General features: G+C 37.1%; 1 protein-coding gene across 3 annotated transcripts in view; it reads right to left on the bottom strand.

Annotated features, from left to right (window-relative positions):
• The window catches only part of TMEM117 (transmembrane protein 117), a 425,726-nt gene that overhangs the window by 339,126 nt on the left and 61,577 nt on the right, over nucleotides 1–25,023 (bottom strand). For all 3 annotated transcript variants that reach the window (XM_090273033.1, XM_090273034.1, XM_090273035.1), the window contains one exon: nucleotides 10,888–11,020. In XM_090273033.1, coding sequence (XP_090129159.1) covers nucleotides 10,888–11,020 — 133 coding nt within the window. The remainder of the gene's footprint in view (nucleotides 1–10,887; nucleotides 11,021–25,023) is intronic.

Below are 25,023 nucleotides of genomic sequence, written 5' to 3'. Positions count from 1 at the left end.
ACTGACTTACCTGTAAATGATGTAGTACAGTAGTAATCAAAGCCATCCCCTCCATACCCTTAAAACTGTTTAAAAAGCTGAATAAAGTTCTCAAGCTTAGCTCTCCCCTTTCTGCTGAGCCCTGTATTACTTTGACATGATCCCAACAGAAATATCACGTCTGTTGCTCATTTAAGACCTATGACCAGTCAGAGCACATAACGTCAGGTCCCCAGTTGGGCGCACGAGTGAGAGGCAACCACACAGTGATGTTTCTCTCCCTTCCTCTCTCCTTTCTCCTCTCTCTAAAAATAAACAAATAAATAAACAAACAAACAAATAAATTATTTAAAAAAAAGACTTATGAAATCCAGCTTACTTATCAGTTTTATGTGTATACACATATTCAGTTAAGATGCCTCTGGAGGGTTCAGCGTATACGTGCTGTTGCAAATTCTTATCTCTGTGTAAAGTTACTCATCACTTTATCAACAGTGATTTTACTTTGGATACTTAGATTTAATTTGCACATTGACTTCTCTAATAAAGTATATTAACTAATTTATACTATTCGTCGTCGTCGGCAGCCGTCCGTCTCGAGAGACGATGGTGTAGCTTCTTAAGAGTCTATCTGCACCGCCGAGAATGGCTGTGCAGTCCGACTCGGGAGTGACATGGTAGTATCTGTCTCCTTCCGTGTTGAATCGACATCTTGCGATGACGCTGAAGCTACAGAGCCTGGGCAGGGTGATATGGAGGGTCTGCTGTTGCCCATGCAGCAGACCCCCCCTCTCTTCGCAGCTGAAGGGTCCAAGGGAAAGAGGGAGTCAATACAGCTTGGCTTCAGGTGCGCCGCAGGAGTTGCCGGTGTTGACTACAACGTCAAACCGCCTTAGGGACTCCGGCTCCGGATTTTCTGTCGGGGTTTACTCCCTTAGCCTTTCCCCTGAAGAGGTATGCCGCAAGGCAGCGGAGGTTTTTTGGAGTCAGAGTTTCCTTCTCTGAATTTATACTATTATGTATGAAATATATCTTATAATATTTTAAAAATGACTGTGTATATGTAGATAGTATATAGACAGTCTTGAAGCAAAGAAATCTTTTTTATTTTGCTAAAAGAAAATAAGCATTTTGTATGTAACATATATATTTTTTCCCATTATTGCACAGGATGCTGAACATTTTATGCTTTGCAAAATACCTGGGAATCATCCTTCTAATCTTCTAAAATAAGAATTTTAGGGCAAGATAATTAAACTATGTAGACTATACAACATAAGTGAAAATCCAATATCCAAAATTTCATTGATCTTTTATTGTAAAGGATGCAAATTAGTATTTTTTTTAATTAGGTAAGGGTTGTTACTTAACTCAGGATCGGTCTTTGAGCGTCTTATTTCTAAGTAATTTTAATATTGCAATTACTATTATGCTTTTCCAGGTCTTTTGACACTAATTTAATCGAATACATTATGCACATTTGCTTCTTTAGAAAAAGAAAACAAAGTAGAGTGTTAGGGTCCCCTGGTGGTAGCCTGAAGAAAGTGAACTAGAGAGAAGTTAACCAGTTCCAACATGATCAATTCTCTCCTTGTGAACAGCACATGGGGCTCACTTATCTCCACCATCAGAAAGCCATCATTCTCCTGACCTGTGCAAGAAAGTAGAAAAGGCTGTAGCCATTCCTAAGTCACCAGCCAGAGCAGTGTACACAAATGGGCTGCAATTCATGTTCCCTTACAAGGGCAATATTTGAACAATGGAATATTTTATAATAGAATGCTTTACTGTTTTTCATCAGTCCCTCAGGAATAGCTATGGGGTTAATACATTACAAATGGGATAACTTGTCATAGAAATGTCACTTTCTCAGCTATGGCTAGATTGACTCATTAATTTATTAAATTACATAACTTTACGTAAACCTTAAGCCTCAGGCTATCATAAACATGTCTGGAAAGTAATTATTTCCTGTGTATTCACCACTGGGAAAAATGAATTGAGGTGAGCTTAAAGATATTTATTATTATATAGAGTCCAAATAATGGACACACACACACAGAGACACACAGGACACTACATCATTAATTCCCATATCATCTATAATTCCATCAAATTTTTCCTCTGTTTTCAGAAAGGTCAAAATTAGCAAATAATCTTTCAGTAACTTAATGTATGCTTGATTTCCTCTCCAGAATCCTAATGAAATATCATATTAATTTCTGTATTTATTTTCCCCTGATGAAAAATAAAGGAGCAGTTTATGCACATTCATAAAGATGTGTTCTAATAGCATTCCATATGTTAATTCACTCCATAACTCAAGTATATTTAAGATTATGCATTGTGAATTACAGCACAGGAAATTGATATTTATTGAAGACCTACTGGTGCTAGGTATTCACTTGGAATTTTGAATGAAATTGATAATAATTATTATAGTTGTAATATCATTGACATGTTACATAATTTTATTATATTGCCCAAAGTACTTATTGTTATTATAAAAATGAATATTTATTGAGAGCTAAAGCACATGAGAAACTAAAAAATATATTTCCTATTATTATAACAGCAACTAACATTTATCAGGAGCCCAATACGGTGGCCACCATACCAACTGCTTTGCATACATTATCTTCTGTGATTGTCACAACAACACTAAGGTTGAAACTAATATCCCCATTTTACACTTGAGAAAATAAGGCTCAGAAAGTGAAGTTTACCTGAGGCTACATAGCTCAGAATATCAGGACAAAACTCCCTGCTGCACATTACCTTCCATATAAAGCAAAACTAATGGTAACCAAGATTTTTAGCAATCTTAAATTCAGTTTGTTTCTCTACCTTAGAAGGAATCATTTCCTCCAGATTAATGATGATGATGGTGGTGGTAGTGACAGTAATACTAATAACAACCCTATAACAACAATCCATATCTTAAAAATGAGAAAACTATCTCATCTAAGTTATTTTTGCTAGTGGATAGCTAACATGGGACTTCATAAAATCCAGTTATACCATTTCCTGGATCAGAATTTTTCCCCTGTAATAGCTGGTAACATGTTAACTGACAGTGTTGAAATAAGCAACTAAGAAGAGAACATCTCTTAAGTGTGTCAAATCAGTGTTGATTCTCAATAGATGCACTCCTACGGAGTAATAAGGATACAACATTGATTATTCTTCATTAATGTTTTAAAACTTCATCAATTCAGGCAACACTAACAGTAAACCTGTGATAATTTACACATGCTGGGCTATTTTACCTAGTACTATCACAATCAAGTAATCTGAAACCAATCGTATTAAGAGCAGCACACTGTGCCCTATTGATATACAGTATTCCCTCACTTATCGCGGGTTTTACGTTCTAGATCCCCCCACAATAGGTGAAAATCCACGAAGTAGGAACCTTACATTTATTTTAGTATTTATATATATTTTAAGGCTTTATAAACCCTTCCCACAGACCTATAAACTGTTTCCAGTCCCTTATTAACCTTTCCCACTCCCTTATTAATCTTTTCCACACTTTTATAAACACTACTTATGTTCTTAAACATATTCTACACTCTTAAACCTACGTAACTTTAACAACATACATATACAGTACCGCAAAATCCTGCAATATAGCGAAAAATCCGCGACGAATAATTAAATATAATATTTTTTAAAATCCCACGATGCAGTGAGGCCGTGATAAGTGAACCGCGATATAGAGAGGGACTACTGTACTGCCTCTGGTTAAACCAGTCTGTCTGTCTGTCTGTCTCCATTATTCCCTCCTTCCTTCCCTCCAACCCTCCCTCCCTTCCTCCTTCCCTGCCTTCTTGCCCAGCTTTTCTTCTCACCAGCCCATTTTTAGTAATCAGCTCTGCCCTTTCTCCCAGCCATAGTAATTAATTGTGCTATTATTGTGAATTAATTGTACAAGCAAGTCAATGTTTAGCTTAATTAAGAGTGAAGCCAACAAATTACTTAAAGCACCACTCCAGCAGAATTTGCATTCAGCCTTGTATCAGCAGCCAATCAAGCTTTGCAGCTATTGACTCAAGCACTTGTAGGACTCATGAATATTTACAGTAAGCTTTCTGCCCACCCACACTCCTAAGCCCTACTCAGGGCCTCCATGCTTTACCCATCCCTATATACTCATCGCTTTGAAAATAATACCATACTCTTTTTTCATTTAATACAATTCAATTTAAGTTGATAGTTCTGTAAGTCAATAAATTTGTCAGTTTAGGTCATACCAAAACTGTATAGTTTAACATTGTTAAAGGCTATTTCAATTTTTTCTTGCCATCTCCCAAAACAAATTTAGCACCTTTGAAAACAAAAATCAAACACAAAAACATTTCTTTCTTAGACCGAAGCTAGCAGTGTAAACAGTGGTAGCCGGTCAACCTCAACCACCTTTGTACTTGAAAAGCAACAGCAAGCAAAAATCACAGTTCTCAACAGTAAAGCTATGTTACAAGGCTTCTACTTCTACATCAGTGGTGATGAGAAAGAGGGAAAAGTTTGAATGAGGAATCTGAAAGCATTAGTGAAAGTGTTAAAAACAGTGAACTTAGTAAAGAAACGAGTACTGCTTGGAGTAAAATTTCACCCCGAATTTTCATCTTAAAGGGTAATTCAACCTTGGAAAAAATAGCGTGCTAAAACCTATATACTTCTGGCAACAAAAACTGATGCTATAAATAAATCATCCAGTCTTTTCCAATACAATGTGTGCACATAGTGATGGACCACAGTATCGGTCATTCTTTGAAAAACAAGGGTAAGAGTATCAGAGGCTAAGGCCTAGGTCAGCTGTGCACGTGGACTTTAAAAAGCACCAGATCTTGAAGAATTTTATCCAGCCTATAGACAAGTCTATGCTGCTCCTTGTTTGTCTTTGCTGCCCCCTCTGCACAAAGAAGGCACCCGTTTTAGATTTTAGTTGTGTCCATTTCAAATATTCCCTACTGTCACCTCCCCTAGACCAATTGTCCTTAAATCCCACGCACTGAGCATTCTCACCACACATGTTTAATGAGCATTCCACATAAGCGCTTACTAAAACCTATCAGAACTATAAAAGAAGAGAGACGGGGTCTATTCCATTTTCACTATACCCACCACGTAATTCTTACCTTCATTTTTCGCAGGTCCTGATTATGAATGCTAATACATTTTTTTTCAAAATTGCCTGAATCATTTCGTCTTATTTCTCATATCCTGTCCCCGGAATACTTAACACATATTGATGTATTAATATTTGTAAAATTTCTCTGGAAAAGGCTTTCTATCAGGAAAAATAAAAACCCCCCTTTTTGTTTTTAATACTTGGAAATATCAGCTTCTTCATATCCTGCCCTAAAATACTATAGTCTTTGGAAATTCTAGTCCATGGAAGGATTTTTATATGTGCATCAAGTGTTTAATTTTCTCAGTACTAGACATATTTATCCTTGTAATACTGGAATAAGTCTATAAACATATAGATACATGTGTGTGCACAAACACAGTTATATATACTATTATTTTTAATTGTTTTAGAACATAAAAAGGGGCCAGGTGCATCACAAAATAAAGTGCTTATTACAGAACTCACTATGTGGATTTCTTCAAAGAAGCCCATTAACAGCTAGGAATAGCATTTCAACACCAAGTTTCACAAATTCAGAAGCGGAAAGACTGTTTCCTGAGGAGAAAGCCTGCCCTAGACAACAACGACCTTGAGGCATTCCGTGCTTGAAAACATGCCTTTTGCTGCCATCAAGTGGCTCTTTGTGGAATTTTTTTAGGAATGTCGATGGTGTACAGAGTTCCCTTTCTCACCGTTTCATTCCTTATGCATGATAGGTGTGTTATCCTGTGAGGAAATGAGATCTTTGAAAACACCAGGAAAGCCTTCCCTAAATTAGGGCTATATACTACAGATGCTGTAAAAAATTCCATGACTAAGAAGTTCTTCAGAAGACAACATCAAAACAAGTTTAGTGTTGGTTTCTTGAAAAACCTCAACCTGTACTTTGAAGCACAGTTCTCTTTATTTCTGCCTAATAGAGAATTTCTAAATATATTGGCTTAAGGATACCTACTTGAAAACAGAGAAAATCAGAAAATGGTGGGGGGGGGGGGTACATTCAGTTAGAATCCTTTTAAATAAAGTGTCATAACTGGAAGAAAATGGTTTCATGTTTCTTTCCTATTAATGTCTCACCTTGTTGAGGCCTCAGCCCTGCATGTAAATGACATGGCATACTGTTGCACTGTGATGGCTACATGACCCTAATTTTAACTTAGTTGACTGCTTTGCCCCTTTTTCTTTGAGAATCTTCCTGTCCTTCTCACAAGAGAGAGTTAATTCAACATCAGTTGAATCAAAAGGTAAAGGGCAATTGCTATTTTAAAAACACCACCAAACCAAACTGCTTGTGGCAGCAGCCCCTTCATATTCTGAGAAGTCAGCAACATTTATCTCAGAGTGCTGGCACTTTTGACTGGAAAATGCATTAATAAGATTTTGGTTACAAAAGGAAGAGCCCTGGAAAAATCACAATGGACAGAGGTTGAGATGAAAGGGAACTAAATTGCTCTAAATAAGATACCAGAAGAATTCTGGAAGTTATTGGGGAGGGGAGCTCCAAAGAGAAGCAGAAACCGGGAGAAGAAAATGACCAGGGATGTTTTTGCGGGGGTAGGGGGAGATGGTTCTAAAATCAAAAAGAAAATGTATATCAAAACCAAAAGACCACACCTGTGGTTTTCAGTTCTTGGAAGATTATTGTTTTTCACCCCAAGTCCAACGTAAGTCAGGCAAGTTTCCCAGATGCTGTGTGTGCTAGTGTTATGCTTCCTAATCCACCCTTCTCTGAAGCCCTTTCAGGACCATCTAATGCAGGGGTTCTGTTTCCATTTTTCCATTTCCCACTTAATACCAGACCAAATCCTTCTGCCCAGTCCTGACACTAAAACACAAGTCCCCCACGCCACTGCTCTGGCTTTCAGATCCTTCTTCATTTTTAGCCTTGAGTTTTTCCTTCCCTATGGGTAAGCCCAGCTATGCATTTAAAAGGAGTCTATCTGGCTGCTTCAGATTTTCGAGCATTTCTAAAGATTTTGTAGTAGGAGAGGCTTCCGGTTACCTAGTGGGCCACCTTATGAAAAGGAAGTTGCTTCTAAAACGCCCAGGTGTGAAACCATGCCTGGGATCAGAGCTTTCTCTGCAAGAGAATCCTCCCCTGCAACTCAGACATTTATAGAAAGATGAATTTAGTTTGGCCTTGGTGATTTCAAGAATCAAAGCGGTTATGACAGCACCATTTGGGTGGTGTGAGGTATAGAGGGATGGAAACAGAATCAAAGATGAGGTGAGACTTCCCCAAAGTGGTAGGAAGTACGGGGTGTCTGAGCCCCAGTCCCTGGTCCCTGCTAGCTCAGCCTGCTAACTGCCACCCCCCCACCCCCTGCCTCCACCTGAATGCCTCTCAGCATGGCTCCCAGGGATGGCTACAGCCCTAGGAGTCCGTGCATACTTCAGAAATTCACTATACTGAGAAAACCAGGGGCCAGCAACTTCGCTCTTAGTCAGTTCTGACTAAAACTCTTTTTTAAAGTATATTTTATTGATTATGCTACTACAGTTGTCCCACTATTTTTCCCCTTTGCACCCCCCCAACCCAGTACCCCTTCCCTCCAGCAACCCCCCCCCCCTCCTTAGTTCATGTCCATGGGTCATGCATATAAGTTCTTTGGCTTCTCCATTTCCTATACTATTCTTAATGTCCCCTGTTTATTTTGTACCAACCAGTTATGCTGCTTGATTCCTGCACCTTTTCCCCATTCTCTCCCTTCTTCCTCCCAGCTGATAACCCTCCACATGATCTCCATATCTATGGTTCTCTTCCTGTTCTAGTTGTTTGCTTGTTTTGTTTTTTAGATTCAGTTGTTCATAATTGTGAGTTTGTTGTCATTTTACTGTTCATAGTTTTGATGTTTTTCTTAAATGTGTCCCTTTAACGTTTCATATAACAAGGGCTTGGTGATGATGAACTCCTTTAGCTTTACCTTGTCTGGAAAGCACTTGATCTGCCCTTCCATTCTAACTGATAGCTTTGCTGGATAGAGTAATCTTGGTTGTAGGTCCCTGCTTTTCATCACTTTGATTACTTCTTGTCTGGCTAAAACTCTTGAGGTGCTGGTAAGATAAACCTAGGGTTTTTGCTCTTTGTAACAAGGAATCAAGTGACCCTGGCTTAGCCTAAATTTACACCCAAGCCTAAAATTGGAGGGTGGGGAGAAGGCAAATCATTCTAGGAAAACTCTTTTCTTCCTCTCTGAAACGCCCTCATTGCAGGCCCGAGTGCTTCCAGTATGGTAAGAAGTTCTAAAATACATGACTACAGGTCCAGCCATCAGATAATCCTTGAAACCCGTTTCGTAATAGTTTTAGACCAATAGTCCTAGAGAGACCTACAAGTCAGGGTACAATGAAACCCCCAGTGCAAATCAGAGTCATTGTCAAAATCCTGAGCTCCCCTCGACCACTGGCAATCCTCTGACATAAAACCCATCAATCGTGACATCTGTGTACCTACTGTCCTTTCCACACTCTGGTGCCATCATCCCCTGCCCTTCAAGGATGAGGCAATGCCCCATGCTGTCTCCTGGAAAACCCCAAAGGCACATTTGTATCCATGTGCTCTAAGAACTGATTTTTCTCCAAGTTTACACTCCTACCTTAGCATGTTCATGAGTTTCAGTGGCATATGTCATAAAAGTTGGTAATACACCTTTTATAAATGAAAACCTAACTTCCTTATCTGTACAACTAAATCATTTGTCCCGTGCTTTGGATGATTTTTAAAGTGGCGCCATTAAGATGTTCTCTCAGTAAACGGTCATTTCCAACAAAGATGGAGCATGCTAGCGAGGAGGTCAAGAGTTATGTAAGAACATGGAATGCTATAGTTCAGTCTGAGAATAAAAGAGAATCACTGTCAATGTTAGGTAAGATAAATTCACGTAAATTCTAAAGTAACTCTTCTCTTATTTCCTGCACATACCTCCTACTTCCTTCAACTTTCAAGTTCAGATTAAATGATAAAAAATGTAAAGAAAGGCTAATAGGCATGTGGTGATGGAGCGACAGGATTAAATATCAAATCTGCTAGCCTAAGAGCAGCCTGTAGAACTAGAATTCACAATTTCATAGCTCAATTACTCTGTTATTGTTTAAAAGAGATTTAATTATAGTGTAACTTCAGACAAGTGACCAAACCTCTTTGGTCCTCAGTTTTTTTTATCTTTAGAATGGAGCTAATAAAGACATCATAAGATTCAATTGAGAAAATTCATGTCTGCTACTGAGTGCTCAATGACTGATAGCTTACATTTAAGGTCGGTTTTACTGTTAGCTATTGAGTGCCTTACAACATCCAGGGATTATCTATTATTACATTTAATTCATTACTTTTACATCTGTTTGTTTGTTTGTTTGTTTTTTCCTTCAGAACAAGCACTTCTGGCTAGTTTATTTGTTCCATATTTTTAAAAAAATAGAATGGGATGAAAAGTCAACTTCTGAGCAAAGGATATATCTTATAAACTATTTAATGTATTATTTCCAGCAACAACTTTTAAAAATGTAAGTTTTAGATGGGTCCCCTTCTGGTTCCAGAGGTGAGAGTGCACTATCGCTCTCAGACCTTCGGCTGCGTTAGGTCTCACCAAGAGCACCAGTACCCATTCCATTAATATAGGCATAGCTCTGAGGCTGATTCTGACCAGCCAAGCATTAGCCTGTAACTGCACCATTTAAAAATAGACCCAGTGCAAATGGCATCTTTTAAAGCTCAAGAAGTAATTGTAGACAAAACATTTTTAAAAACCCCTAAAGCTTGAACATTTGGTCTGAGATCACATTCTTGAATTCACCACTTATTAGTATGAACTAAAGTATAAAGCTTGTGAAATAGCTGTTTTCCCTTTACTATTTATCTCCTTTAATGATGGAGAAAAAAAAAATTTAATTGCGCTATCCCTCTCAGCACTGAACAGCAGTCGCTAAGATATATACATAACATTAAAGTGATTGCACTATAGAACTGGCCGACATCTTGCCTAGAACACAATTAGATGAAAAAGCTATTACCTAGCTTTCCAGTCTACTGGATGACAGATCAAAATCTTCCTTGTGAATGATTTCAGTGCACCACAAATATCCGAAGTGGCTTATTCTTGTCATTAATCTAATTCTTAATGCTATAGACTAAGCAATTCTCATTTTTTGCCCTTAAAAGTTACCAAGAGCAAATCAAGACCTGAAGGAAGTTAAAAATAATCTATAATCTATTTGGTAGCACTTCTTCATGCCATGGTGATTTGATTAGTGATTTGATAAGTATAGATCACAACCCTGGATTTAATACAGGTGGCCCACTTTTCAAATGACCCATTTGCAACAAAGGTCTCTCTGTTGGAACTTTCAAGAGAGTTTTTTAAAAATGCCACCAATATCAAACACTTTTATTTAGCCAGGCATTGAAGAACAATGGAATTGCAAAGCTGGAGACCTTCACCTTAGCCCAGCTTTACTAATCTTATAAAAATAAACAAGTCAATAAGATTTTCTGATTCTCATACTCCCTGTCACTGTAATGAAATTAGTACCTGCCCTCAAACTACTCCACAGAGAAGTCATAAAGAATAAGGAACACAATATAATTATTGTAGAAAGCTTCTTGGAGAAAATATTCAAAATGTCTTAAGTTAGAAAATGCATAGATTATCCCTATTAAGGGTAAAATATTTGCAAAGGACATCTAGGCTACTACAAACTACAAAATTCTCTTGGGATTCTGATTGGTTTCAAACATAACACTCACCACAGTAGAAAGTGGAAATATAACCTACCCCATGTTCCCATCCATTAGAAGAATCATGTTGTATATGTGAGAAAATATGAAGAGAAAGAGAATTGTGCTGAAGAACATTGTCATCCACGACCCATGATCCTCTCGAAACATTTTTAGCCGAAGCAACCGACCTGCAATATAAATATCATTAGAAATCAGCATACATCATAACTCAAAATTCATCCATCTTTGCTTTGTCTGAGTGGATCTCTATCATCTCAGACCACTCTGAAGTATTTGCCATAAGGCTGACATGGGTGAAAGTACTGTGTAATGTCCTTTTGCTCTTTTGTAAACAACCGATCATAGATGAAGTCCAAAACAACCCCTCTATCATCCTGGAACAAGTAATACCAACATGAGAATCTAATATAATTAGATTTATTGTGCTGTTAATTATGCTGACATGAAAACAAGATGCGATAGAACACCTACCTACTATATTCTATTTTACAAATGTTTTTGGTTTATTCATCTAAAACTACTTAAGACATATGGAGTAAAGACATTGTATGAATTCCATATAATTCCCCTTTGCTTCCATAGACCCATTCTCAGTACTGGCCAGAAAATAAAGCCAAGGCTGACTTCACTTATATGAGGATCCTATTATTGAAGGTGTATGAAAACTTAAAAGGAAGAGGAAAGTCTCTATCATGAGAGATAGTTGACTTAGCCTTACCCTTAGCTAAAAAATCCACACCCATGTACAGGCATGTGCACAAATGTGTGTTGGGGGAGTGCAGTGTGTTATAGAGCTTGGTGTGGCTCTCAACAAAACAATTTTCATCCCAAGACCTAAAATTCCATTTACAGAAATAAATGTTAAACTTAAAAAGAATGTTAAAATGCAAATATTTCAAGGAGGAAAATGAATTAAGAGAAACACTAAAGTAAAAATTACTAATACCAGAATTAATACAGAGAAATGTTTGAGATTAATGGTAGAAAAGAAAAATTAGGGCATTAGTATCCTGAGGCAAGGAACATGAAAAAGTAAAATAAAATAAACACAAGTCACATAGGTTTCTCCTGAGATAACGTTTGTCTATTATACTTATCTCCATTCCTGAGAAAGTGTATCTAAATAATGATAGAGGAGGTGACATCCATATAGGAACTATAATTAAAATAGGGTAGGCTTGAAATCTTTTTTTTAATGTATTTTTTAATTGTCATCTGAGGACATTTTTTTTCTTTTATTGAGTCTAGAGAGAGGAGAAGAAAGGCAGAAAGATGAAGAAAGAAACATCCATGTGAGAGAAAAACACCCATCAGTTGCCTCTTGTACACACCCTGAATGGGGACCAAACCACCAACAACCTAGGCACAAACACACATTTCCATCTGGAAATTGTTTCTCTAGGAATAGACAGTAGCTCTCTTGTAGGTTACTGAGCATAGAAAGATCTTTTAAGATTTAACTACTAGATTTTCCTTTGTACCTTACTTTTATTAAAACAGCACTTTAGATTTCATTTGGAAACCAGACTAACAGAAACATTACCCTCACTAAAACTTTAAATAGAGCAAAAAGAGAGATTTGGTTACATCATCTGGTTTCTTGGCTTGCACAAAAAAAAAAAAAGCAAAGGGCAAATCTGAAAGTCGGGGGAATGTGAATTGTAACTAAAAGGAGCAGTGGAAAACTTTCTCCTGAAGCAAAGGAAACTAGTATTGCAAATTACAACTTTATTTGATTAATTGAATCAAAAATTATGGAAAGCCAGTGGAGTCTCCATACAACACATTGAAAAGAATATTATAAATAGATATTAAGCACAGAATGCTTGAGAATAAAAAAACACATGCCACAAATATCATAGAGCAAATTGTAAAGAAGAGTATTCATTCGTTGAACAGATGTTTAATGTGTGCTTATTACAAGCTAGCCCTAGTTCTAGGTGCTGGAGACAGAGCTGCAAGCAAGGCAGGAAGGTGTTTGAAGTCAATCATCATTTGAGTATTTATTGAAAATGTGACCTTATTTTAGACTCATGGTCTCTCTTTGTTTAAAGTTCCTTTTGCTGGGAGTCCTTTCAGGTTCAAACTAAAACCTGTTTGAAGAACTGTGAAGACCAGTAATTTAAATTCCTTGAAAATTTAAATGTGAATTTCCTTCTTAGCATATGCATACATCAAAACATTCACTAATGGATGTACTTTAAATGTCAAGTAATAGTGCTGTTGATTTAAGAGTGCTCTGCAAATAAAATGTAGTGCGTTAACTATACACCGGCTGAAACCATAGTAAAAAGAGAAATGTGACAGACAGTACCATTTACACTGTCACTGCCAAGCTCACTGTCTGGCGTTGATTTCAGTCATTAGAGTCATTTGCACAAAATGGCAGGTTAACATGGCCTGAAATTCACTTGAAGCACACAATAACGCCAGAACTGGTGTGATTCAAATGTTGATGAATCAAATCACATCAAAAGGAGAACCTCAAAATTACCTGAGGACATGAGAGACAGTCACATGAAATGTGCTGTCTCTGCCCAGTAGTATGACCATACATTTCGTTTGCTAGGGACAGTGGTGGCTTAGAACTGTTGTCCTGGCATGATTATTAACAGTGCCCTCTTCCTTTCTTAAGTAAACTGGTTTGGATTCCACCTTTCGTACTGGTCAGATAATTCAGAATTTTATAACACTTTCCTTTAGAGGAGTTTCAGGAAATAACTGAGTGAAAATAGTCCTTATATGTCTACAGAAGTAAGTAAAAGACATCGCTAAGAGGGGTACATTTCTGAGAAGTTCATAAACAATTTTTTAATCACAGATATATTTGTAAATATGAGTGTATATTTATGTTATTAATAGAATCTGTCTTGGACCGTATGAATTATCACCTTAGATATAGTCAAGGTCATGGAATATGAATCTTAAAACAATGAGAAGCATCAGGTGACACACAAACCTATCTGTGTTGGAGGTGAGGGCTGGTGGGCACAGCAGTTGACTGCTACAAATATGCTTCCAGTCAACCGAAATGGCCCCCAACCTCTTACTCCTGCCTGGAAACACAGTAGGATTAGGACCACTAAGATGTCATAAATTTTAACAAGATTAAAAATACAAAAGAATATTGAAAATATATGATGAGATATATGATGAGCTCAGATATTTTATGGAAGACAGGGATACACAAATGCAAGAGAATTATGGAGAAACTACTTAGTTTTCTTGACTTTATTTGCTGTGTGTTCCCAACAGCAAAAGAATGGAAATGGCTGGTTCGATTCCCAGTCAGGTTCATGCCTGGGTTGCAGGCCAGGTCCCCAGTTGGGTGAGACACAACACACATTGATATTTCTCTCCCTTTCTTTCTTCCTACCCCCCCCCCCCCCGTCTAAAAATAAATAAATAAAATCTTTAAAAAAAAAAAAAGAATAGAAATGTACATTTCTCAGACTTTTATTTTGAGTTCTGAGTCTCTTTTCTTCAGGAGTGATTCTCACAAGGAGGCCTTAAACAAATAAATAAACTAAACAATCTAAGAGGATAAGGAGTAGAAATGGTTGTGCTCCCAGGTAAGAGATCAGGGTATCCCTACTAATGGGAAGTTGTTGAAGCAGGATTGAATAGAGTAAGGGTTCTAACTTCATGGAGGATACAAAGATTTAGGCCTCCAAGGTGGCTGAACCCTGTTTGGGTTTTTTCCATGGATGCTGGTGAAGGCCAACATGACTAGGGTCATGGACTCGGAAATCAGGTTAGGAGGCCGAGCTAGCCCCAAGTGAATAAAGCCAGTAGGTCAACCACCTGCCTCCATTAGGAACACAACAGCCTGGGTAGATCCCAGCCATCTGTCAGAGAAAATCATCAAGAGGACATGACAACAAACTGACCCATGAACTGAACCTGGGCAATCAGAGGCTCCTCACTCCCTCTCTTGGTCTTGGGATGTACATTCTACCCACCGTTCCCACTGTGGGAGCCATTTGCAAGAATGCAGCTTTGAGAGAGGAAGGTGTTCTTGCGACCATCTGGATGGTACATGTGACTGAACCCAGTTAAGGCCGCTATACAAATATTTAAGATTCTGGCAGGCAATGTGGAGATCTACCCACCTCAGGGCCACAAAAGACGAAACTTGTTTGTAAGTTCCCCTACTTTTTAAAATTTCCACCTACCAACCTATAGTGATCTGCCTCTTTCTTCTATCTCTCCCTGCCCTCTGTGTATAGAGGTAGTCTCAGATTTCACCTGTAAGAGCTTGAGGTTGTGAACCAGCACCATCTTAAATAGCAACATAGTGCTGAAGTGGTGGCAGGAGACCATCACCCAAGCAGTAACAGGAAAAAGGGGATACAGATAAAAAAGACAAGGATTTATCTGCAAGACCCCACTAAGCCCTAGGACTTCTTTAAACTGTACAGATTTACAAAAAGGATCTGAAAAATGACTAGTATTATACTCTCTGCTCACCTTGGTAAGCAGGAACACAGAGAAAGATTTATTAATTTAAAGAAAAAAGTGAGGCATTATACATAAGACCATAACCAGGAAAAATGAAAAGGATAAATAAAAGACACTTTCCTTAAGAGGACTGCAAACTGAATTAACACTATTATCCATTAAGTCTTCTGCTCCAAAATCTCCTATTATGACGTACACATGCATATACTTAATGTGTACATACATGGTCATAAAGAAATACATGTAACCTGTAGTTATTTAAAGAAATATATTTAATTTCTTAGGGGTAAAAAGGTGTTTTCTCCCTAAAAAAAAAAAAAAAAAAAAAAAAACCACATAATTTTCTCCTTACCATAAACGTTCAGAAAACAATGTAAATTTAGTTTAACTCAAGGAATAATTACATGGATTACGTAACTTTTATGATGTGGTCCATCTCTAGGATTGTAGGATTTGTTTTGTCAGTGAGAGATTAGCTCAAAGTCTGTTAACTCAAAGACTTTTAGTTTTAAAAAATTCTCCTTACCCATTAAGAAAAAATGTGTTTCTTCTTGCATTTTATCTATTTTATGACTCTCTAATAGATAACATGAACTCAAGTAACACAATGATGAGATTCTTTAAAGACCAAGTTAATATTTAATGTTTTAAATATTAGAATACTTGACAATAAATGTAAGTCCTATTTCTTAAGTCTAAAATAAGAGAATTAAAAATAAAGTGAACTTGTATCAGAGAACTTAAAAATTAGTTATACATTTTCAATCAGACTAAAAGAAGTACATAAAGTATTGATGAGTAAATTGTGTAAATTCATACTTCATACAAACATAATATAATTTTTTAAAATTACTAATTGAAAAAATGACAACAGAATACAAATAACTAAAATAAGAGAATTGTTCCATGGCTGGAACATCAACTAAGAAAATTATATAACAAAATACAACAAAATATCATTAAGAAGAAAGGATATTCTAATTAGACAAAAATGGAGTTATGTAAAATCATAAAACTTTTGTGCCCTAAGGATGCCATTCCATTAATATTCAGATCAAATCTTGTTATTTCATTGTACAAAGAAAATTTTAAAACATTGAACAGATGGTTATCATTCCTTATTAGAAGTAGGAGCTTACACAGAAAATGTTTGTGATTCACTGAGTTTGACAGAATTCAAATGTCGAGAACTGAAATATAATCCCATTTGATACTAAAAATATGTATTACAATATGCAATTCAAAAGAGTTTCTAGAAAGAAAAGAAAATAGACAATGGTTAGAAACTCGGCAAGAATCATAGTATTTTACAATCTAGAGTTTAATGTCAATTTCAAAAGTGTACATATTATAATAAATATTTAGTAACACATGTTAATATAAATTATTCTCCATAGGAAAAAGAGTGATAAACCTTCTATCTTATTGAGAAAGTCCAAAATTATATTTTAATATATCTTTTTCTATTAGATTAGTAAAAATTGGGATTAATTGACTTAAATTGCATAATACTGCTCAGGAGGGAAAAACATAATTCCAATAGGAAATTATTACCTGTTACTTTTCCTTTTAAGGATAAACTAGCCACTGAATGAAAATAATATTAAATTGACATTACGTATTACCTTGTAAGCCAGGATATGACTTAGCAGCATACTTAACATATGGATGCATATATAATATTCTATAATGTTGATGAAATCAATTTGTTCTTTATTTTCTTAATATGAAAAACTTAGAAATAGTTGAATAATTTCAAAGGGCATCTGTTGTGTAGTAAATGCCCCTAATGATACTTCCTTTTGAGCTCTACTATAATTCATATAATGTCATGTTTTTAACATATTTTATATTCTTTTAGTCAGAGGTTTGAAGCTTACATGAACAAGAATCATTTTAGAAGATCAGTGTCTATGCAAAGTCAATGAATAACAATGCATTATAATTTAGATATTAGGTTCTTCTATCTTTAAATCATGTAACGAGCCATCTTCCTCAGGAAGAGCATTCCCCTCCAAGTGGCATCAGCCTGAGGGAAAGCAATAGCACTGCCCACAGGAATTACTCTGCCACACCCTGTGGTTATTAAGTCCTGCTGCTGAGGAGAACAGCAGGAAGACTTTCACTCTTTAACCCTAATAGAAAGCCTGAAGGCAGAGGCGGATCTCTGGGAGTTCTGAGACAGCAGCTGACCTTCTCCTGAGCCAGTGCTTGGTAAACGTGGCCTTGATGTCCAGCCTGGTTCTATCTGCATGGGAACAGGCACCATCGTGGGAACCACATGCTGTGAATTGCTGATAGCTGCAAACAGGTTGCCTGGGGCCAAAGTCAGGGTTTGACTTAGGCATGCACTGGAGTCTTTGAGATCTACCTAGTTCATAGAAAGAAACACAAAGAGGCAAGCAAAATGGAAAGAAAAAGAAACAGGCTCCAAATGAAAGAACAAGAGAATTCTCCAGAAGAGGAACTGGATGAAATGGAGGCAAGCAATTTATCAGATATATAGTTTAGAAGAATATTATAAGGATATTCAGTGGCATGAAAAAAGACACAGAAACCATAAATAAAGGACCATTCAGAAATAAAGAATGCAATATATGAAATAAATAATACACTGGAATGAATAAACAATAGGTTAGATGAAGCAGAGGATCAAATCAGTGATTTGGAAGACAACATCGGAAAAAATCATGCAAGCAGAGAAGCAAAGTGAAAAAAAGAATTAAAATAAATGAAAAGAGTTTGAGAAAGCTTTGGGACAACATGAAACATAACAATATCCACATTATGGGAACACCAGATGGAGAAGAGAGCGAGCAAGAGTTTGAGAACCTATTTGAAGAAATGATGACTGAAAACTTCCCCAATATGGTGAAGGAAGAAGACACACAAATCCAGGAAGCTGAGAGTGCCAAACAAGCTGGACCCAAAGATGCCTACACCAAGTCACATCATAATCAAAATGGCAAGTTTTAAAGAGAAGAAGAGAATCCTAAAAGCCACAAGAGAAAAGGAGGTAGTTACACACAAAGGAGCGGTAATTACACTGTCATCTGATTTCTCAGCAGAAACATTTTAGGCCAGAAAGGAGTGGCATGAAATGTTCAAGGTGATAAAAAGCAAGGACCAACAACCAAGGCTACTTTACCCAGCAAGGTTATCATTTAAAATCTAACACTCAAGAAATATAAATAAGTGGGAGCACATACCGTGTTCATGGAGAGGAAGAAGAGACATCTTTAAAATGTCCATACTACCCAAAGCAATTTATAGATTCAATGCAATTCCTATCAAGATTCCAATGATGTATTTCACAGAACTAAAACAAATATTTCAAAAATTTATATGGAACCACAAAAGGCCCCACATAGCAACAGTGGTCCTGAGAAAACAGAACAGAGTTGGAGAAATCACGCTACTTACTATGAAACTATAATATAAGACCATAGTAATCAAAACATAGTAATCTGTGGCATAAAATAGGCACACAGATCAATGAAAGAAAATAGAGTCAAAAAAATAAGCCCACACCTTTATAGTCAATTAATATTCAAAAGAGGAAGCAAGCACATACAATGGGCTAAAGATAGTTTATTCCATAAATAGTGCTGGGAAAACTGGACAGATACATGCAGAAAAATGAAACTACATTACCTTTTTATACCACACACAAGAATAAATTCAAAATGGATTAAACTTAAATGTTAGACCTGAAACTATAAAAATCATGGGAAAAAAAACATAGGCAGCAAAATCTCAGACACAACTCGTAGCAATATTTTATCAGATATATCTCCTCAAGCAAGGGAAACAAAAGAAAAACTAAACAAATGAAACCACATCAAACTAAAAGTTTTTCACACAGCAAAAGAAAACATCAACAAAATAAAAAGACACCCCACAGAATGGAAGAACATATTCATGGATAATTTTGATAAGGAGTTAATACCCAAAATTATAGAGAACTTACAACACTTAACACCAATAAAACAAACAACCCAATTAAAAAATAGGCAAAAACCTGAATAGACACTTCTCTGAAGAGGACATACTAATGGCCCCTGGACATATGAAAAGATGCTTAACATCACTAATCATCAGAGAAATGCAAATTAAAGCCACAATGAGATACCATCTCACACCTGTCAGAATGGCCATCATCAATAAATCAACAAACGGCAAGTGCTGGTGAGGATGTGGAGAAAGGGGAATCCTCGTACACTGTTGTGGGAATGCAGACTGGTGCAGCCACTGTGGAAAGCAGTATGGAGATACCTCTAAAAATTTAAAATGAAACTGCCTTTTGACCCAGTGATCCCACTTCTGGGAATATATCCAAAGGAACCCAAAACACTAATTTGAAAGAACATAAGTACCCCTATGGCCATTGCTGCATTATTTTCAATCACCAAGATATGGAAGCAGCCCAAGTGTCCATCAGTAGATGAATGGATAAAACAACTATGGGATATTTATACAATGGAATATACTTGGCCACAAAAAGAAGAAAGTTTAACCCTTTGTAACAGTATGGATGGACCTGGAGAACATTATGACAAATACCATATGATTTCACTAATATGTGGAATCTAATGAACAAACTGATTTAGGGCAAACAGAGACAGACTCATAAATAGAGAGCAGGATAACAGCTAAGAGGGGAGGGGCAGGGGTGGAGGGATAGGGCAGAAAGGAAAAAGGACTCATGGACATGAGCAACAGTGTGTTGATAGTTGGAGGGGTGCATTTAAGGGAGATAAATGGTAATGGGGAAAAAGCATGTAGGCAATATTGCTTCCAAGTTTTAAGTCTCTACTGAGAGTTATAGCTTATCTCACATATAGAAAGAATAAGGCAGCAAAACCAGTTAAGGAGCCCCACCACACTCTGGATAGCCAACAAATTGCATTTAGAAAAGAGATAAGGATATACAACCTATTAAAATTCACAGTACCATTTTTGCTGGAAATCCTACTCCTACTAAATCCACTATTTCATTTAGTTTTTATTTAACAGACATTCATATAGTATTATGGCCTTGTAGGCTGTATAATAGGTATTTTGTTAGAGTAACTTTTGCAATCATTATCCTAATCTTTGACAGTTATAATTTAATATTTTATAGGACCAATTGCTTCCCCACCCTGAACATCATAACCCTATCTTTCTATGACTTTATCACTGTTGAATATTATTGATATTTATTTTTATGTATATAAAAGAATAAAAATATTTGTGGTTCAGATATTGGTATATTTCTCAATACTATCAATTCAAAAACTATCCCCAATGCAGTTACATGACTACACAAAATAAAATTGAATATTTTTATAGCTCACTAACTTGAAATTATGACAGAAAAGTTATCTTACAAACTTTTAGTTAATCAAGTATGCAACCCAGCAACTTCAGAGAGATTAGTAGGAAAATCTTTCCAAATACAATCTCATTTGAATTAGCCTCTCATAGAGTATTGGAAAGAGTTATTTGTCAGTGCCTGGGGGAAGTAATAACTTATAATGTGTTGGTGGTGAAGAATACTTATATTGTAACAGGCTAGATGCTTCGGTGGTTTATCATTAACACATAAGATGAAACAGTGATACAAATTGCAGAAGCATACTGGGGATCAGTGTCACATTTATGAAGTGGTCAGTGTGTGACCAGGTGCCACCCAAGTTTGCACAACAAACAGATGGAAAAAAATCTTTTTTAGATGGAGGTTAAATACAAAGCATTACCTAAAATCTCAACTGTCCCTTTGTTAAATATGTCAAGATAAGTCTGTTATAACTAATCATAGCATTTGTTCTAACCATCATATTATCGCAGAGAATCAGCACTGTTAGGAGGAATGGCTCTTCCCTAGTCCAGGTTATTTCCTTCGAGACAGAGAATGCTCCACCAGCTATACCACTCCTAACCTCTCTCCACTTCCAGGGAGAAGTGCCTGACTAATCAGTTTGAAATAAGAAAATGGGTGTGTGGAGGTTAACACCTTTGCTCTGGAGACCAAGTCTCTCCTGGAGAGCACCCTAAATTCCACTCTGCTTCTCCAGGATAGGTGAATCAGTGGAGTACTGTCTGGGGCTGGGAGAGCCTACTTAATGCTGGAGTTTAGTATTAGGAAGTCCCCCTTCCTACAGATATAAGCCACATTCTCCAGTACACTGTCTTCTAGAACAGAGGCAGTATTTTGGTCACCATAAGCTTTATTTCTGTCTTATTTCTTAATTTAATCAGAACTTGGGCAGAGAAGAGAGGTGCTTCTTATTGGATCTTCTAAAGGATTTTAGAATGTCAGTGACGAAAAGCTTCAAATATTCTATGAAAAGGCAAAATACAATCACCCAGACACTAACCAGCATTTTCATGTGCTCCAACTTTTATACTCATGCAAACTACCTAGATGGTTTGAAGGAAAAATGAAGAGATTCCCAGAAATTAGGCAAAGGTAAGGTTAACAAACTAACATGGCTTGACTGATCAACCTCAAAGCTGAGGTGATTTTCATACCAAGTAGAACATAATAATAATAAACAAGATGATGTTGTACTAACTTAAATTCACTAAATGGATCATCATATTGTAATGCTTTCATCTTACAAGTCACACAGAAATTTAAATCATTGAATATAATTAAGCTGAAAACACAAATGAGAGTTTAGTAAGAAAAGTGTCACAGAAAAACCAGGAAATGTTATAAGGTTCAAATGAGGAAAGATGACATCATTTTAAGAGTATCGATAAAGGCATTACTAAATACCAGATGGAAAGGTGAGCAGGCCTATTTTAACCAGAGACAAGACCTCAGTTAAGGGGCACAAGAATAAATGTGTAGACACGGAAGCATGATGCAGATCAAGGACCAACAGCAATGCAATGGGAGTGTGAGGTACAGGCAGTGGACTACAGGAGTGAAAAGCAGAAAGGCAGATTGCGGTCAGATTGCGGAAGACGTCAAATATCTGGCTAAGCATTATACTTAATTTTGAACACAATGAATATTTAGGTTTCCATGCAGAGAGGAGGCACTCTCTGGATTTTGCTTTAGAGGGTAAATTTATTCAGTCATCCACATTGTTAAGAATGGACTTTAAAACGTTACTGAAAAATCACAGTAAAAAGCACTCAAGGTCTGAACTGGTATAATGGCAAAAAGAGTGAAAAGGTGGGGGGTGGAAGGCAGGAAGAGGCACAAAGATATTTCAGTGATAAAATCTATAAAATTTGATAAGCGATGGCCTGTTGACCATAAAGGAAAGAGATCAGAGAAGGGCTTTCGTGTTTCAAATCCAAGAAAATGGGAAATAATGGCAGTAACAGGAAAGGGGAAGATGCAGAGATTGACTGCTGGGGTAGAGGATGCTGTGGGGGGAAGAATCATAGATGGAATCTGCAGGTACAGTAACATATCAGAATGGAGGGGTCCTAAGAAAGATGGAAATATTGGACCTAGAGATATGAATTTGCCTGCCTCAACCTAGAGCTATGTAATCAGCAAATTCTAAAGAGTAACTGAAGTAACCAAAAGAGAGAGCTAAAGAAGGGAATGGAGAGAAAGGCTAAAGGCACACACCAGAATTTTTGACCTACAGAAGCAGCTCTCACAAGGTTCACTTCCTACTTGTAGGAAACTGGAAGTTAAAAAAAAAAAAAGAAGACCAAAAGGAACTGTGATATAACAGATGGTGTTCATCATTGAAATCAAACACAAAAATTTCCAGGTGAGTATTTAACAGTACCAACTTGTTCAGAGGTTAAAGAGAATGAAGAAGGGAAAGAGGGCCTGGTGTACAGATGGTCAATGGAGATTGAAGAAAGCATTTTCAGAAGCATGGTGAGAATGTTCAAGTGGTTTTGAGTGTTGGTTAAGACAGACAGCTGTGGAACTCAGTAGAAGATGGATAATTCCTAGTGCTCAGGAGGCAGGCATAGAGCCAAGGGCAACAGGACCCAATTGAGACATTGTACCAAGCAAGCATCAAATTAGATTTAAAGGAAGGGAGGGAGGGAGGGAAAGGAAAGAAAAGAGATTTCAAAGAAAAGCTTTCGAGTATTTCATCTTGAAAAATGAAACCAGAAGTAGCTTCTAAGTAATTAATTAACTAGTCGGTTATACATAGCTCTCCAAAAGTATTAGCATGATAAAATTTGCTTAGGCAGTGATTAATTCTCAGGTGAGGCTGGCATTGAAAACTTTGCTGTTAACCTTTGTAAGGATTTGGCGCTAAGTTCAAAAAGAGAAGTCAAAAAAGTATTCAAAACCCCTGCAAGAGTGTTCTAAAAATGGAACGAAAAATATGATTGCTGATGACATAAAAATAACTATCAACTTTAATCACACTACACCAGATGGAGCCTACACAGACAAAAAGGACACTGTCACTAATTATTAAAAAAAAAAAAAAAAGGAATAGAAATGTCCCAGATGAGCACAGAATGATGTCCCTCATAGCAGCCATGAGCACAGCACTCTGCTAGCAGCATGCAGGCAATATTTTTGTCAAATAATGTGAGTGAGTCTGACAGTAACGTTCTAGCACAGGCTGTGCCCTTGACAATGAGTGTTCTGGTGGAGCATAAATAGAAACTGAGGGATTTGTCCTACCCACTAAAGAAGAACACTAAGATAGCCATCTAACAAACAGGTGAGGATGACTCAATGCCACAGAGTAGGCGACTGGAATAGAGATCAGAACAGAATCCAATGTCAAAACAGAAATCTAAATCAACCTCAGCCATCCAATAGCTAACATCGCACACTAAGTCTAGAAAACTAGATGACAGGGGAAGGGCATCGCTGAGATCACTCACTCCAGCTCCTTCCTTCCTTCCCTTTCCTTCATTCCATAATAATGGAAGCAAGCCTTCTCTGTTCTCCTAGGCCTTACCTGATCAGTACTCTAAACTAGGCAGTTCTAGCGCTAGTAGACAGCCATCATCCTGGGACTAAGGTACAATAAACCCTGTGTAACTAAGCAGGAACTGGTCACTGAAGGGGGTGTAGATCTATTTGTGTTAAGAAGCACAAAGATTTGAAGTTAGGGAGATTTTTCAGGTGGACTAGACAAGGTAAAGAGGCAAAGGAGGGCAATGAAGCTCTAGAAACAAAATTACCTTGAGACAAGGAGAGCTATAGCTAATGAACTAGCCTCAAAACAAGATGTCCAGGGTCCATCAAAGAGGGATGACTTTGGTCTGTCTTCTATTTCCAGACACTGGGCACAGTGCCTGGACCCTAAAAGGCAATGGCTGGTCCTGAGACTATTAACTGAAGGGGAGTCTAAGTGAGGCACACCTTTGGTAGACGTCACTGAGGGGTGGGGCAAAAGTCCCTCGTAGGATTATGGGAAGGCCCTGGACCTAGAGGACAGAGCAGGTCTTCTGTAGGCATGGAGGGGATGATCACTCAATACTAACAGGGTGTGGAAGTGAACAAGAAATGACAGTAATACTGTTGAAACATCATTGTCTTTCCCTTGAGGGTAGAAGTCAACCAGATCATATTTTTATACTATAAACTGCTGGGGTTCTTGGGCAAATTAAGAAAAGGAGGAAATCCCAAGAAGGAGATACTAGACTTTCTGATACGTAGATCTGTAATTAATTTTAATTAAATTTGCTGGGAGAGGGGGGCTGAATGTATACCACTATTATAGAGTGATTCATAACTATTACATTATAAATATAGCCAAATATGATCAAA

This window comes from Furipterus horrens, unplaced genomic scaffold (genome assembly GCF_987537825.1).
Source record: "Furipterus horrens unplaced genomic scaffold, mFurHor1.1.pri manual_scaffold_4, whole genome shotgun sequence".
In the NCBI taxonomy this organism is placed as follows: domain Eukaryota; kingdom Metazoa; phylum Chordata; class Mammalia; order Chiroptera; family Furipteridae; genus Furipterus; species Furipterus horrens.
The sequence above is the reverse complement of the archived record's forward strand: the minus strand, read 5'-3'. Positions and strand labels throughout refer to the sequence as shown.